This window comes from Halictus rubicundus, chromosome 14 (assembly GCF_050948215.1).
Source record: "Halictus rubicundus isolate RS-2024b chromosome 14, iyHalRubi1_principal, whole genome shotgun sequence".
Lineage (NCBI taxonomy): Eukaryota > Metazoa > Arthropoda > Insecta > Hymenoptera > Halictidae > Halictus > Halictus rubicundus.
This window is the reverse complement of record NC_135162.1, coordinates 8,393,007-8,410,213: the sequence shown is the minus strand read 5'-3', so window position 1 is coordinate 8,410,213 and position 17,207 is coordinate 8,393,007. Positions and strand designations below refer to the sequence as shown.

The window sequence follows — 17,207 nt, the reverse complement described above, 5'->3', positions numbered from 1 at the left end:
GAATGCGTAGATATACAACACTTGTTGAAACAGTGTATATTTTGATACATACAAGTCTAGCAAAATTCTAATTTATCGACGCTTGACACCACACAAACAGTACGAACGTTACCGACACGCGTCGATAATTCTCAACGAACCGTTTAACCCATTCGCTGCCAGGCAAATTCTGGACGCCAAGGTTTTATTCTCAAGGAAACACGGAATTTCACAAAATATAATCATTTTTAAAAAACCACTACGAGATATCACGTAGTCTTGGTACATCCGCTTACTACGAGATGTCTCGTAGTCGGCAGTCTTGGTACATACGCGTACTACGAGATGTATCGTAGTCGTCCGTCTTTTGCATACGCGTGCTACGAGATGTCTCGTAGTCGTCCGTCTTGGTACATCCGCTTACTACGTGACATCTCGTAGTCGGCAGTGAATAGGTTAATTTGCAACGATATCGAATCGATCGTACACCTCTATCCTCGATGAAATGCCAACAATTTCGAGCGAACCACACCTTAATAAAACCATTGTCGTAACATAGAAATCACATTTACCGGAAGGTTAAGCGAACTTTTACTCAAAGCTTACAGATTAAGGTTATTACCGAACTATCACATGTAGTAAATTATCGAGACGGAATTCTTATCTCTATTAAATTATTTAGTATCGTGTTCACGCGCGATGTTCCTTTAGAACAGTGGTTCTTAACTGTTTCGGTGATCGGCACCCCCTTGAAAAATGTGTTTCCCTATCCCAAGATAATTTATTTATTGAGGAATGAATTTTCCATCGAGAATTTGGAAACTTCTCTCGCAGCCCGGGTTAAGAACCACCGGTTTCAAACATCGACTCTGTCTCTCTTACCAAACTGTGTGTACTCGTATCGCAGCAATATGTTTACTCGCTATCATTTGCTCCTCGCTACTATCTACGCGGTTAGATGAACATACATAACAAATTAATGCGCGAACCGTCGCGTCGCGTCGCGTCGGCTTCAATATTGATTCTCGGTGACCGGGCGTACGCCACCTCGGCCAGGCTGACCTTGAGAATATTGCGGATACTTGAGCTCGCTCTGGTACACTTGGTTGTACGCGTTCTGCTGAGGTTGATACGCGTCCGCTTGATTTTTGTAGACGTTCTGCTGACCCTGATACACGCTCCCTTGGTCCTGGTACGCGCCCGCTTGGTTCTGGTACGAGCCTATTTGATTTTGATACGCATTTGCCGCCTGCGCCTGGCCTTGGTACGCGACGTTCGGTTGTCCTTGGTACTGTGGCTGACCCTGATAGGCGTTCCCTTGGCTCTGATAGTGAGGCTGGGCAGCGGGAAGAGGCGCTGGAACGGGCGATGGTGTTGGACTCTGAACAGGTTGAGGCACGTACGGTTTCTCGGGGCGCGTAACGCCGACCAGGTTCGGCAGGATGGTGTAAGGAACCTGAGCCTGGAAATTCAACAGATCCTTCAAGAAGCCCGGCAGGTTGGTCGAGTATTGCACCGGAGGCTCTGCCGGTGGTTGTTGAGGCTGTTGTTGCCGGTGAGAGTATTGCGCTTGTCTTCTCTGCCTGGGTCTCGGCGCGTACCGTTCGGGAGGAGCGTTCGCCAATTCCTGGAAGTGAGCACGGACCGCGTCCGCCTGGTCCTTCACCGCTGCCTCCGCGTTGAACCTTTAATTTCATCGTTGTGTTACAGATACGATACCGGGCTAATAGGAATTCGGGGTATTAGGACTAGCCGGACACTTTGCAAGGAAATGTCCTTGAGGATATGTGTCAAGGTCGTGGTTACTGGTCGTGGAACTATTTCACTGGATAATGACACCGGGGCAGGGCGTCTGACAGCGTTAAGGGACTAATGAAACAAAACGGAATTCACCTAAATTGTTCGGGAATTCCGTTGATGTATGGAGTCTGCTGCTGGAATTTTAGTATCTGCCGAATCTCCGGAGGCAGATTAGTGGAGTATTGATGCTGCTGTTCGGCTGGCGGCCGTTGTTGCGCTTGTCGCTTCTGTCTCGACGGGATACGCGCCTTCCCACGGGATGGGGGACGTCTTGGTTCCGGAATGTGTCGCGGCTGATCGTCGGCTTGATACTGAGCTTGAGGTTGTTGCTGCTGCGCCGCTAGTATATTCTCGTATCTGAAGATCGTAAGCGGGTGTGCATATCATTTTCCTAAGAAGACCAGCTTCAACTAAACCTTGAAATTACCTGAACGGCTCGGGGATGATGTTGATATAAGGCAACATCTGTTGGTAGTGAAGAAGCTGTTTGATCTCGGGTGAGGCGTTCTCCAACGGCTGCGCCGGCGGCAATAGAGGGTCGTGCGATTGTGGTTGCCGTTGAGGTTGCGGTTGCGGTTGCGGTTGGGCATGTTGTTGCGGTCGAGCTCGTGCCCTTTGTCGTTGGGGGGCTCGCGGTAAACTGTCCTGCACTTCCGAATACTGCGCTTCCGGTTGCGACGGTGGCCGCACTTGTCGATCGTACGATCTCCAATTCACTCGGTAACCTTTTCGGACGAAATTACGATGCGTCGGGTTAGTACCGATGCGGGCCTAATGCATAGAGCAAAGACTATCGAGATTTACCACTGGGATCGTCGTATTGCAACGATTTCCCGGAACTGGAGCCATCGTAGGACCCCTGGATCTGACTATGTCCATCCGTAGCTCCCTGAATGCTGAAGGCCGGAGGAGCAGGCGCTGCTGGTTGGAGGTATCTGTTGGCGCCGGCAGCAGTGGAGCCCTGGAGTTGGAAATTCGAGTGACCATCGCTGGCGCCTTGGACATTCGAATGACCATCGGTGGCACCCTGAATGGTAAATCCTCCGGTCGATGGGGCTGCAAGATTTTTCAGCATCGATGGAGTAAAAATATTGAAAATATCCTATTTATCGAGCTATCGATCGAGCAACTGCTCGCGACATCTTCTTGTTTACCTGTGTGTCCACTGAACTGGACATTTCCCGAGTCGTCCACCGATAAGCTCTCGGCAGCACGGTTCCCATCGCTGGGCCCTTGTATTCGAAATTGCGCCACGCAGATAGGAAGCGCTACTAGCAATAGAAACTGAAAAAAACAAAAGAATCATTTCTATGGATAGAAATCTCATGGAGGTTAGGGTTGGAGCTCGTAAGGTATTGTGTAATTGATTACTTCGAACGGTGGGTATTAAATAATTCCTGTCCTCTGTAATCTCCTAATACCGGATTTTGGTCTTATCTAATGGAACTCGATTCCGAAACAGGTACGTCTGCAAGCGCACACCACAGTGGAATCCCATCTTACAGGGAAAGTTGTAGCTTCGAGTGGTAATGTTTCGTCTATTATTTAGAAGAAAGTTTTGGGAGTTCCATTTCGTTGCAGCACACGTTCGAAAGTCTGCTAACCGTTCGAACGCGCAAAAATTGGCGAAAAAGGGATTTGGTTTTGCAACTGAGGAAACGCGAACACTTTTAATTGGGCCTGACGTTGATGGAATTCTACTTGAGGGGACGGGGGACGTACCGCGACCGGCAAGAGCGGTTTCCGTAATCGGGAAAAGGTTGACGCGAAGGCGCCTTTACCACCGAACAGGCCGAACAGCCGGCGCGCATTCCAGCATCGCGGCAAAGAAAAAGGAACGAGACCTATCTGGAAACCGGGACTAAGTTACCGCGGTGCAACGATCTAGCACACACCGTCGCACGAATTACACGCTCGCTCGCCGGTAGAAAGTGAAATATAAATTAACCCGCAAGACACGCCTGCTTCGATTAGAGGAAGAAAGAAATACCTATCGGCTCGCGGGCACTTACAACCACAGCTTTGCCCCAGCTCTGGTAGATGTGTCCCCCCAATGCAACGACAGACGCGAGAAATTGGCCGGGTCACGGAATATTAACGCCTCAAAAATACGATTTCTTCCATGGACTGCAATTTCTCTCGAACCCGTTTTGCATAGAATCGAAAGTGCCCGAGTTATTCTATCCTTTTTACCGGTTTATCGAGTCGATAGAAATCCTACCGTGCGCCTTTGTAAGATCGAATGGAAAGGTATCTTTTGCGTCCTTTATTCGGAAGAAATTTTCTTTATCCCGTTCGGCACAATGAAGCCTTCCCACCTTACATAAGCGACCGCTAAACAAAAAGGTACGGCACAAAAAAAGGTTTCGCTCGATTATTCCGCTCGAGATCGATTGTACCGTTGTCTTACACGTTCTTATCTACGATCATGTCAATTAGTCCGAGCGTGAATAGAGTTCGTGCCGGAGCTGTCGCGTGTGCTCGAACTGTATCAAACGACCGTGTTCGAAATTCGTGTGCTCCCGTAGATCACGGTTTTGCGAAATTCTGCCCATCGAATGGAATAATTATTTATGGACAACAACGAAACGATAGCTAACAGAAGTCAAAGACGCTCGACGCCAGCAACAACCGTTTACGCAACAAAACAATGTCACGATCAATTATGAAACCGTAACGAATTCAAAACCAAGTTTTCACTCGGGCGAAGTGCTTTCCCCCAATTAATTAATCCGCGGAGCACGTCCGTTAATTATCCGGTACCGGTGAAATCCAAGAGCAATACGTGACGTCTCAGCAGCAATTAACCGCACGCGATTCGTCTAGCTCCGCGCGATGCGCTTCCGATAACCAAAACCCATCGGGGAACAGAGAATCGGCGATACGTATCACGAAGATGTTGCGCGAAACGAAAGATCGAACAAGGCGAAGAGTTAGAGAGCGAAGAAGCAGAAGAGATGGTGCTGCATATTTTAGGCGTGCCTACGTATAGTTATCGAATGCGGAAAATTTACTTACGAGCAAATTCATGGCGAGAAAGCAGGCTGCTCTGTGCGTTCAAGGGTGGAGCGCTTCTGAGGCGGCCGCGCCGTCACCGAAACAATTTTATAGGCGGCCACGTAAAAGGCGTAAAAGGCGGCATTCGGCGACGGGGATGTGATGTGACTACTCGTGCCACCTCCACACCAGCCCTCCATCTTATCGGCTCGCCGGCACTGTACAGCTACTCCAGCTAGCGAATTTTCATTCTCAAGCTCGAGCGCACGGAATTTCGAGACAATTTTTACTTAAGGACCTTATTCAGACTTACGTGGCTTTATTTCTCAGAGAATCAAGAGAAAATATCAGGAGACTCATCCAATGGCATAAAAGTGCTTGAACTCCACGATATGCATCGATTTTTGGCCCACTTCTAACACTTATAATAACATATGTCTGCCTAATCTTATCAAAAATCATGACCACTGCGCTCTGCATTGACCCTTCCTCTTTCGAATGAGCCCTTCCCCAGCGAAAAATATTCTCATATAAAGACGAAAACTTTCTTCCACAATTTTTCGTCAATTATGTCGGTAACATAGTCACTCTACCTTACCGGAGGTCTACGACGACTTGGCCCCCACGAAAATCCTACTCCCTGTTGTAGGATTTATTTCCATCGAATCTATTGTCAAGGAGGGACAAATAAAATCTGCTTAAGGCAAATCTGATAGTGAAGGCTCGAGAATATCTGATAGTGAAAATATTTTCACCGCTTAATAAATTTCTACGTGGTTCCATGGTTCCAATTTTTATTTCGCACAAAGATCCGCGTTCCAACGACAACAAGGCCCGCAGCTTTGGCGAGAAACTGTTAACGAAAGTTTTCCCCTTTTGAAATTACACCTTCGTTCTTGCACGCCTCGATCATTCGCAGTTTCTATCCGCGCGGCGCGGAACAATCGCTCTATCGAAAAAGCGACAGTACTTTTCCGAGAAATATATTATCTCGGTGATACTAACGGTCGCCGGAATATCGAACGAACGCATAAGCATTTTTATCCGCGGAAATTGCACGGCATTGGCGCGTGGTTAAATGCATGTCAGAAGGTAATTGGTACGCCACGAAGTGTAACTCGATGCGTACACCTCGGTTTCTCCTTGCCCGTTCGAAGTGTCTACGGATTGCATCCTCGGAAAATGTTGAATGCATCCGCGAGGAATGCGATTCAGCGATACGTTTCCCAAGAGAACACCTATTCAAAGGTTACCGTTGCGATGGCCGCGCGCGGCAATTAATGCACCGATGCGCATGGGACTTGAGTAAAAGGAAATAATGGCCGTAAACCACTTGCGGGACAATAATCGTCCACCAAAACTTGAACTCCATGCCCCACTTCCGCGCGATCGCCGTGATTGTAAAATGACAAACAATGCGTTTTCTCCCGATTATATAATTTATTACGGCGACAGGTATATTATTAAGTTACAACATTTGTGCTCGCTGGAGGATTCCACCCAATTTGAGCTCTTTCGCGGAAATCTGTCGGGAGACGATTATCTTTGAAAATTCGTATAAGAAAAACCGTGGGGGTATTAGTTAACGTTACAGATCCAAAAAGAAAGCGGATCCTCGTGAAAAGCAACCGTTATGCAACGCTAGCAGGAAACAATTCATCTCCCCGCTAGAGAATACACTTCTCTGCGCGATAGCGCAATCTCGTTTATACGCAAATGAGTATATATATATAAAGAGCAGGACGACGAGAGAAAAGAGTTAATAGGTTTCGCAATAGGTGGAATGATCCTCGGTTTTCTCGGCGAGGAGATGAAGATTTTTCCTCCGTCTTTTCAATGGCAGTTCGGTGAACTCCGAGAAGTCTCGGGTGAGTTATGCATTTGCGCGAGGGAGCCACGAAGAAACGAAAGTTACACCGCAGCGCACAATCCCGATTGCCGAGAGTAACGCGAATCGATGCGGAATGCGTGAAGGCCAACAGACCCAGGCACACGTTCTTCCTCGTTTCAGACAAACGTCACTTCCGCCCCCTTCACCGATAATGTAGCTTCGAAAATTTCGATCTTTTGGACGAAAAAGAAGTGTTTTTGGTTTTTTTTTGTAAATTCTACCGCCATCAGGTCACAGCGTTTCCCGTTCCCTTTTAATTACCGAGCCCATGATCCCGAATTTACGTCAACCTGTACACCCCGACGTGTGCCCGACAAGGTATCATTAACTTTCTCAATGGATATTGCAAACCAAGAAGAAATAAAACGTGACCGGCTGCTTTCCGTTTGCCGATGAACGCGCGATGCCGCATCAACTTCCGTCCCAACGAGGCACGTGTCTTTAATAGAAAGGTGGAAGCCATCTTTTACTTTCTAACGAAGTTTAATAAGAGCAGGTCCATTAACCGGCGCTGCGTGGCCAGGTGGATGGCCGTTAATTCGCTCGAAATGTTCTTCCTCGGGTTGCGTTCGAGATCCACATGAATTCAGCTCGGAAGTGGCGCTCGATAGATCGATGACCATTTCGTAACCGCAACCGAGGTTACTTTTACGCCGGAAGTTCCGTTCACACCGCGCCACTTCCGCTCGCCGTCGCGCGAAAGGAACGGGCCCGTGGAAATGGGAAATGAATGTCGCCGCGCAACACGTTCCAGTCGTTTATTTGACGATACTTTACGTACAGCGATAAATATTTAATCAACAGTTCGATGTATCGTGTGAACAAAAAATCATAATGACCGACGGTGGTGCGGGATGTAACATGAACGTATACGGTGCCCACCCATGGCCGTTGCAACAGAGTTTTTCTTAAACGTCCGCAGTCGAAATGGTACTTAGGTATACTTATACGATCGAATGCGAGCCATTGAAGTGTTCACATAAATGCAACAATATTTAATACTGTAACTGTAACGCCAACCGATAGGTATAACAATTATTTGTTAAAGCTGCAAACACGTTAAGTGCCAACAAATCAATCCCAGAGATTCTCCGAAAATCAGTGTAATCAATGAAACCGAAACTAGAAATTTAAAATGTATTATAGGGGGTCTTAATTCCCTTCTGAATTCTAAAGGTCCTGATAAAATTCGGTTTATCTGGATACGTCACAATAAAAATAAATTTCTAAACCTAGTCAAAAATCACTGTCAGTCATGTGTGACAGTCAACGTGTCAAGCTAACGCTCGGTTGTCCTTGAAGCAAGCGAGTAGTCACTTTTCATCAATTTTTCGATCGATTCGAAACCCCACGAATAAGGGAAAACCTGGCCACCAGCGGTACCACCTATGGCACCACCGGCGTGTATAAAAATCTATAACAATCGCCTACTTGTTACCGCTACGCTATAATATGCTAAACGATGCTGCACTAGGGTTTGTCGGTTCTTAACGAACAGGTATAAAAGCCGCCTTTAAATACTAGAATCGATAGAAAAAAATCCGCTTCCAGATTGAAAGTACAGTAGAGCCTCGATCTAAGCCGAACGGAGCTGCACGATCTTAGGCGGTCCGCCTGTCCCCTCAACCGGGGGGGTACCCCACGAGGGGCCAGGGAGCTGCCTCCACGCGCTTTGCCCTACACGATCTACGTCACGGAGCCGAGTATTTGGCTCGGATCAAGGCTTTGCTGTGTTCTCGGTCGTTCCTCAATGCCTCTGCTCTTCTTGGACAGGCTTGGCCGTCTCGAATTCGGGTACCTGGTCGTATCGATCGTCGTTCACATAGTAAACTTTGCTGCGGTATTGGTACGGCCCGCTGGCGTCCGACGGGAGGGGTTTGGGGATGAAGAGCGTTTTCGGTTTGTAGGTGATGCTGTTCGCGGTGACGTCGTACGGCAGCTGGGCTTGATACTGGAGCAGTTGCCTGATCTCCGGGGGCATGCTCTTGTCGAAGACGAGCCTCGGGGGAGACGGATTGGGGATCTTCTCGATAGGTACTTGGACGTATTGGACCTGCGGCGATTGCTGCTGTTCCTGTTGCTTGTAGTCGTCCTTGTACACGATTTTTCCCTGGAGTCCACTGTCCGTGTACTCTCGCCTGGTCTTCAGCTGTTCCGGTTGCTCGTAGCTCTCCGACGGTTGCTCGTAATGCGACAGTTCGGCGTTCGCCGGTTGCTGATCGCGCGGCTGGGGCACGGCGAAGTTCGTGGTGTACAAGAACGCGGACGGATCCGCGTAAGGGCGTTGGGGCTTGAAGCTCTCCAACAGCAATTGCTTCAGGTAGGCTGGCCCTTCGGACAGCGGTCGGTACTGCTGAACGGGTTCTTGATGAGCCTGAGCTTGCGCGTACGCTTTCTGCTGAACCTGATTCTGTTCCGGTTGCGGTTCCGCTTGGGCTTGGGCCTGGGCCTGTTGGTACGCTTTGTAGTGTATCCGATGGGATTGCGTGTCCACTCGCGACTGGGGCTGCGAGTACTGGACCTGGACAGGGGCTGGTTGCGCGTCCACCGGATGTTGCGGTGTCTGGGCCTGCGAGTACGCCTTGTACTGGACTTGAAGAGGAGCTGGTTGAGCGTCCACCGGAACCTGGGGTTGCGGATACGGTCTGTACTCTACGTGAACAGGTTGTTCCAGCTGAGCTTGAGGCTGAGCTTGAACTTGGGGATAGCCTTTGTACTGGTGCGAGCCTGGCTGAGTCAGTTGAGACTGCGGATGCCCTTTGTACCGACTCGGATCCGCCTGCGTCGCTTGGGCTTGCTGATACTGCACTTTATACTGGGACGGGTCCAACTCCTGCTGCAGCTGAACCAGCTCGGATTGGTGTGCTCTCTGCACCGATTGCTGGGGATGAACGTACTCCGTCTGTCCTCGCTGCGTGCGTTGCGAGGCTTCCAGATGAGCCCGCCATTGGTTCTGCGGGGCGAAGAATTTCCAGTCCACCTTCGAACCTGAAACGATGTTCGGAGAGTCGTGATTGCGTTGCTGGTATAGTTATAAAATGGAATCAGCTGACAGGAAACGAATATGATACACTGAATTCTCGATATATCTCAACAACATAGTGTTGCGTTTACACTCCTAGGCCCCTCTCAGGGTATACCGGTAGTGGGGATAGCTCCGCGACGTTTATCGTCCAGGCGACGGCGACATATATAGAGAAATCGCTGTACACGCAAAGTGTCCAAGGCTTACCGTTCGGGTCGTTGTATTTGATCTGCGCTTGAGATGTCCGCGCTGGTCTGCGCGGCTTCTCTTGTTGCGCGAGCGCGACCGTCGTCGAAATCAGGGCGATGAGGAGGATCTGCGAACAGATAGTTTCGATCGTGAATAAATCACGCGGCCTGGGAACCCCGATCGACAAGTATGAATGCAGCGATGCTGCGCCACGGTAACGGGATCCGTTCGAAAGCGAAATCTTTCGAGACTCGTAGACGGTAGACGGAGCGCGGTCTTCCCTTCACCTCGGACCAATAGGAACACTCGAAACCGAAGCGGAGGACGTCGCACGCGGAAGAGAATTCGCTTACGATCGTATCGTACGATAAAACATTTGACTGGCGCTGCCGGTGTTTCCGCCTTTGTCCCGTTACTTTGTACACACAGGCTCTGCTTGTACAAAGGAGCCGCGTCAGAAACAACAATCCGCCCCGGTTTCTAAACAGACTCTAACGTTTCACTTCCTTCTACGGAACCGATATTATCATAAAATTAAACCCGGCCTGGCTCGAAAACCATAAAATAGAGCAAATCGTTTCTTAAGTAACGTTTAATAGTGGGAAACAGCCGCTGCTCCACCGCACGAACAACGCGAAACGGTTTCATAACCGGATCTTGGGAATTCCTCCACGAGGGAACCGGAAACCGGGCCTCCAAATTGGAAACGATTCAGTTGGGACCATGGCAGTGGCGGATTTAGGAGGGGGGCTATAGGGACTATAGCGCAAAGTGGAAAATTTTTGGAATTTTTGGATTTAAAATAAAGCCCCCTCCCCACATATCTGGAAAATAGGTTGAACAAAATTAGGGTGGTGCTAATGATTTTGTGCTTTGTGCTACTGATAAACCCTTTAGTAGAATTCCTAGTGTTTAGTGGGCCCTTTACCACTAGGTTTACGGAGCACTAAAAGTGACTATTGTGCATTACCATATAAAAATAACAAGAATGTGCTGTCCAATTTTTAACAGCATATACCCAAAGAAATAAATTTGTTAAATAATTCCTCATGTATCTTTAGAATCTTAATAATTGTAAATTAAAAATACCAAAATCCGTCATCGTGACGGGCTTTCGTTATGCTTAAAAGTTTATTACAATTCTCGATGTCCAAGTTCGAGATGCTCGAATTACGACCAGAATTGAAGTTCATAACAATTAAACGAACAGAATCGCCAAACTCACAAATCCAAGCAAGACGAATAAGCAAAACGGAATTAAATTGCATACACAAATGAAAAATTAAGGGGGTACCGAACGCGTCGGCGGCAATTAAAAGCAGAGGCAGCGAGGAGAAATTAATCGTGGCCGCGACGAGCAGAAATCACTTTTTTTCGAGAACTCAACACTTGAAAAGACTCGGTTTCAGTGGTCTAGCGAAAACACGAATTCACTCGTTTGCCTAAACGTCACTCGCGAAATTTTTTTAGCCCGGTCGGCAACGAAACCGAGAGTGTAATATACAGGGTGTCTTGGTTTTGTCATCTTGATTTCTTCCCTATTGTTAATCCCACCGAAAAATGTTTCAGATAAGAATTAAATGGTGCTGAATGGGGCATAAGTTAAGTGGAACCGCGTTGAGGTCATACGAAGGTCAACTTCGTTTCTTTCAAATAGAATTATATACTTTTTAATACACCAATCGACGCAATCGGACATTCTTTGTAAAAAAGTATTAATCTACTTATGTTGAAAAATTAGTCGTTCAGGAAATACTTCGATTTAAATAATACTAAGATATTATTAGTGACACTAAATATTCGTCTAACAATGTGGATGCAACAGAATGGATGTCCTGCACATTACGCTTTAGTTGCAAGAAACGCGAGTATTTTCAAATCGTTGGATTGGAAGGGGAGGTCCCCTCGACTTTTTTCCATGAAGCCATTTGTAAAAATAAAGTTTACGCTGAAGCTCCGACTACAGTGGCTGATATGAAACAAAGAATTGTTGCTGAATGTTGCAAAATATCAACCGATCGGTTAAAAACTGTAAGACAATCTCTACTCCAACGACTTCAAAAATGCCGTGATACAAATGGTCGTTACGCTAAACCTATTCTGCAAGGAATAAAAGCGAACATCTTAGCGCGACAGTAATGTCTATGGAATTATTTAAAACATCTCTTAAACGACTAATTTTTCAATATAGATAGGTTAACACTTTCTTTATAAAGAACGTCCAACCGCATCGATCGACGCATTAAAAAAAGTATATAATTTGAAAAAACGAAGTTGACCTTGACATGACCTCAACGCGTTCCCACTTAACTGATGCCCCACTCAGCACGATTTAATTCTCATCCGAAACACTTTTCGGTGGGACGAACTAGCAGCGACGAAACGAAGATGTCAAAATCGGGTGGGACACCCTGTACAATCGGAGACCGGTCCGATGGCTCTGAGAAATCCGTCAGGACGTATGGGAGTTCGAGGATCGAATGCACTCACACGAAACCGCATGGCTGCCGGAGACGAGAAGAGCAGTTGAGGCGATGAACGTGGATGCTCGATTCGCGGGTCTGTGCGTGGAAATCAGCCGACGGAGCTGCGCCGGCTCTTCTATATAGTCGGAGTTGCCCCCGCGTAATTGGCCAGCCAAGCAGACGGCCGGTGGCTGCCTACTTTTAAAGTAATTCTGCCTCCGGTAATGACCGAACACCGAGCACGCCGGGCCCCGCCGAGGGGCCCGCCGAGGGGCCCGCGGGACATTATCGCGGCCGATTGCAAGAAAACATCGCTGGCGCAACATCGCCATTGCAGACTAGGAAGCTGGTGGACATCCAGGTGTCCAGGTGCACTCCTCCGCGGGAACAACAAATTTCGACTCCATTGTTCGCCAACACTAGAACTACCGGACCAGTCAAAATGATTGGTTCCCAATTTTGTCTTCCACAATTACCGAAATTGTAAAAATGTTTTCATCGGAAATCTTTGAACGAACCTCTTCATTGAAGCACATATTACAATAAAAGTTGTATGAAGCCTGAATGGGCACAGTCTTGTCACTGTTACAAAGCGATATACGCCAGTCGCAATTATTGCTCGGTCGTTCTAGTGTTAAACTCGCATAACTTTTGAACCAGTGAATTCCTCGCATTCAAACTTGCATTTTTTGGAGTTTTCTCGTCGAAATCTACAGGATTGTATGAAAAAGAGTGCAAAATTTTTGGTCCCAGAAAGTGATATTCGCCCGAAAATTGTACTTGTTCAAGTTCTATGCATTTTTATAGATTGTGATCAGTAGACTGTGGATCTCTGGGATCCAAATAGAAACTCACTTCTCCTCTCAGTGGTTTTATTGCATAAAAAACGTATTGACACTCTCACATTCTTTGAATCTCTCTTTAATTAATTTGTCCTAAAAATCGCTCAACTTTAACACTAGAACGACCGGAGCAGTCAAAATGATTGGTTCCTAATTTTGTCTTTCACAATTACCGAAATTGTAAAAATGTTTTCATCGGAAATCTTTGAACGAACCTCTTCATTGAAGCACATATTACAATAAAAGTTGTATGAAGTCTGATTGGGCACAGTCTTGTCACTGTTACAAAGCGATATACGTCAGTCGCATTTATTGCTCGGTAGTTCTAGCGTTAATATTCGCGCGATCATTCTAGTCCTCTTTTTAGCGCTTCCTCGCCGAGCGGCCGGAAACAGAAAACAGAAGATGGCGCTTTTTAACGACTGGCATGCTCTGTTTCACAGTTTCACGCCTTGGAGGTTAGAATGCAATTAAGTGGCAGGCGCCCGCGTGTCGCGAATTCGGGGAATGTGCGTTTATGCATTCGTTTTGAATGTTTCGAAATCGAAGGAAAGCGCTCGAATTTGTCGCACGGTGAAATGTCGATGCTTGTTTTTTTGGCGTTCTAGGTTCTAGGCGATGAAAGTAAAAGTTGGAGAAACGAAACGTGGTCCACGGGCGAGGGATGAAATCGGCAAGTACAGTTTGAAATACAGTTTCTCTAGATCGGCTGTGAACGGATCGGCTGTGATAAGAGATCAGAAAAGTAGACAGCGGACGCAAGTATTGGATTGTCCGGAAAGTTCGTGCCGTTTTTCTGTAGGTGGCATTAGGATAGGTCTGAATATGTCGGAATAATTGAAAACAAATGTGTACGTAGTCTGAAAGGTGATATTTCATGCATTTTTAGGAAAAAGTTTGGTTAGGATACATGAATTTTCGTTAGTTTTATACGCTCTTAAATATGGAGGGAAACAGAGTGGCATTATAGGCATTTGATGCTTTTTTCTTCTGAAAGCAATCTTCAATGCAAAATTCTTTGGTCGACATAAAAAATCATATTAAAAAGTTTTTCGCCGAAAAACGCAAGTTGAAAGAAGGAGAATGATTATGGAACAAAATGGCACTTGTAGTAATTCAATAAATGTATATCGAAATTTAAATGTACTGCGTTTGAGTTTTCCTTAACACGTTCACGGACAGTAAAAATTTCAGTGAGCTGCAAAATAGACAATTTTTCTTGAAACTAGTACTATCCGAAATCTGATTAGACATAAACAATAATAATAAGTTGCAATGGCAGTTGGTCATTACTTTGAAATGTATATTAATTACCTTAAAACCTAAGGTTGTATAAAATTGAATGAATAAAAATTGGCATTAAAATTTGAATGCTGCAGCATTCATGTCATTTTGCATCACTATGAAAATGAAGGCTATAGCATTCGCGTCCGCGGACGTGTTAAAAATCGGCACGAACTTTCCGGACAAGCCAATACATTGACTCGTTCAATGCGACAGCCAATTATAATATTTGACGCACGAGTTCGGATAAATATTTACGATGCTCGTAATAGCGAGAACATCGAATATTCGAATTCCAATTCCCGCGAACCGGAGGCACGTGCGATGAATGAAACAGAAGTAACCCGTTGCATACCACACTTCCATTAGCACAAAATTCAAGCCAACCCGTTGCTCGATCGGTTCTTTATAAGTCAAAGAAATCTGGAAGCCAATGAAACCTGTTCCGTGCATCACACAGTTCGGCCGTGCTCTATTATAACATAACACGAGTGAAACTGTGTCCTTCTTTACACCAGAAGTTTTTCTGCCGTCTAGGAATAGTGTGCGGAAAGCGGTACTTAGCGCGAAGTGGTTTAGGCGAAATGAAAATCAAAAATGCGTTGAACCGTGAGTCGCGCTATCATGCAGCGTCCCTGAATTTTCGAATTGGTAAAAACGCAATCGAACGGACAATAAATCATTTATCTGGAGCATCAGGGCCCGCTCTAGCGGTTACGACGCCCCGGGCAAAAAAAAACAAATTGCCGCCCCTTTTAAGCACTAAGCACCGCGCTGAACAAAATGACCTTTTTGTTTTCTTAGCAAAATTGTCTGGCAAGGGTAGTCAGACATTTTCTATTAACTGAATATTTAAAACATCAATATTTTTCTCACACTTACAGCCAAAGCCAAAATGGCGCCCCGGGCAAATGCCCGGGTTGTCACCCCCCTAGAGCGGGCCCTGGGAGCATCCTCGCCGCTCGAGAACGAACCCATAATTCGATGCTAATTTATGTACAAACGGTATGTACATAGTGTATGTGATCCAGCACGAAGTTTCAAATAGTTCCTATTTAGTTATTTTATTTGTTACAGCTACTATGCCCACACTCATCGGCGGGCGCCCTTGCCCTCTAATATGCCGGCAAGTTGAGAAAAATAGAATACTATAGTAGCCTAGTCTGCACCCGAAAATGTCTTCAAATCGTTGCGAAAGAACGATTCCCGGAATTCGTTGCCGAAACGAAAACTGACAAATAATCCGAAATAATCGAAGCTGCAGAATATTGCAGAAGGGTGGAGTAATCGTTCTAAACGAACTATGAAAACCCCATAAACCAGAGTTTCAAGGGGCAACCATGGTCTTTTTATCGGCCAGAAAAAATCACAGCAATTTTCGGAAATTACCGGATTCTTGTTACGTTCATTACGACACACGCTTCGCCGGGAAAAATTCAGAAGCAGGAAGTTTTTACGACGCCGTACAGAGCAGAGGAAAGTGGTACATAATTTTTACTTTCCGCATCGGCTTCCGTTTAAGCTAATTAATTTACGTGCTTTTTTTTACGACAGCCACTTTATGCCTTGGAAGTAGCGACAAAACCGTTCCGTTACGAGCAACGTTGACTAATCGCGAGACGTTGATGCAACGAGTCGACGTTTCGGGAGCTCGCGAAATCGACTTTATAGCAAACGCAGTATCAACTTCGACATCGGACGACTCTACAAATTTAGCTTATAAAATGTAGCTGAAGAGAAAAATTATTTTTTTCTACGGCCAAAATAAAAATTAGAAACTAATTTTTACGGCCATTGGTAAAACCGACGTTGTGCCGTTTCACTGAGCGAAAAGGGACTAATAAATAATTCCACCGTACGGAATTAATTGGCAACGGGGAGTCGTGTAAGGCCGTGTAAGACCGTGTAGACTAAACGAACAAAAACGCGGAGACTTCGGCCAAGAAAAGTTCCTCGATGATATTCGAAAGGCACGATGAGAAAAAAGGATACGTTCCGCGGAAACAGACGGAGAAAGTGCATCGCGAGGAAGACTATGTTTCCACGGAACCGCTTAAAATTAGAACGTGGCTCGGCTCGAATCGGCACGAATCGGATCGGCGATCTTGAAGCACGAGCCGTTATCGATTGCTATCCGTTCCGTTTATCTCTTCGTACGTAAGACCATCTATCAAAACTGCAAGCTGCGAACACACGTTCGACCGTGCGACGTACTTTTCTTCGCGTGTGCAATCGAGCACAATTACTTCCTCGCAATTAAATCCTTCGTTGCAATTCTATCTGTACCGGAAGCCCGGTTTTTCATCGACGCAGGAATCCGATATGTTAAACGACTGATTAAAAAACGGCGAAACAGAATCTTTGCAGGAAGGTGCATTCGATGGTATTGAGAAGTAAAAGTAACAAGCTGACTCATGTTATACGAGAAAATGCGAACAGAAGATAGGCAGGTAACGACTCGCCGGCGAGAGGAATGTTAATTATAATCATTACAAAAATGAACGACTATCTGCTTCCAGCGAAATGGAAGAAACTGTTCAAGATCAAGTCAAAAAATCTCTACTCGTGTAGTAATATTTCATTCTCGCCTCTTTTATTACCTATACTGTGTAGGATATCCTGTTGAAATTTCCCTAGGGCAAGGGACCCAATTACTGTGCCTACTTTAACGATTTTTAAAGCGTAACAGATATTAAAAAAGAGATATTTTTCATTAATATCAGTTAATATATATG

At 46.1% G+C, this 17,207-nt stretch overlaps 2 protein-coding genes across 2 annotated transcripts; both read right to left on the bottom strand.

Annotated features, from left to right (window-relative positions):
• Positions 1-67: 67 nt before the first annotated feature.
• LOC143360841 (uncharacterized) lies at positions 68-4,976 on the bottom strand. The gene is made up of 5 exons (XM_076799993.1): positions 4,875-4,976; positions 2,946-3,063; positions 2,584-2,835; positions 2,207-2,504; positions 68-1,664 (listed from the first exon to the last, which is right to left on the bottom strand). The coding sequence occupies exons 1-5, from the start codon at positions 4,974-4,976 to the stop codon at positions 992-994; spliced, it is 1,443 nt and encodes a 480-aa protein (XP_076656108.1). The 3' UTR covers positions 68-991.
• Positions 4,977-8,392: 3,416 nt separating this feature from the next.
• LOC143360840 (uncharacterized) lies at positions 8,393-12,383 on the bottom strand. The gene is made up of 3 exons (XM_076799992.1): positions 12,372-12,383; positions 9,900-10,008; positions 8,393-9,655 (listed from the first exon to the last, which is right to left on the bottom strand). The coding sequence occupies exons 1-3, from the start codon at positions 12,381-12,383 to the stop codon at positions 8,415-8,417; spliced, it is 1,362 nt and encodes a 453-aa protein (XP_076656107.1). The 3' UTR covers positions 8,393-8,414.
• Positions 12,384-17,207: the final 4,824 nt, after the last annotated feature.

Coding starts and splice junctions, on each gene's coding strand:
- LOC143360841 (XM_076799993.1), bottom strand. CDS start 4,976: ATGGAGGGCTGGTGTGGAGGTGGCACGAGTAGTCACATCACATCCCCG. Junction 2,836..2,945: donor CTCGGGAAATGTCCAGTTCA/GTGGACACACAG, acceptor AAAATCTTGCAG/CCCCATCGACCGGAGGATTT. Junction 2,505..2,583: donor GCAATACGACGATCCCAGTG/GTAAATCTCGAT, acceptor TCGTCCGAAAAG/GTTACCGAGTGAATTGGAGA.
- LOC143360840 (XM_076799992.1), bottom strand. Junction 9,656..9,899: donor CAAATACAACGACCCGAACG/GTAAGCCTTGGA, acceptor ACATCGTTTCAG/GTTCGAAGGTGGACTGGAAA.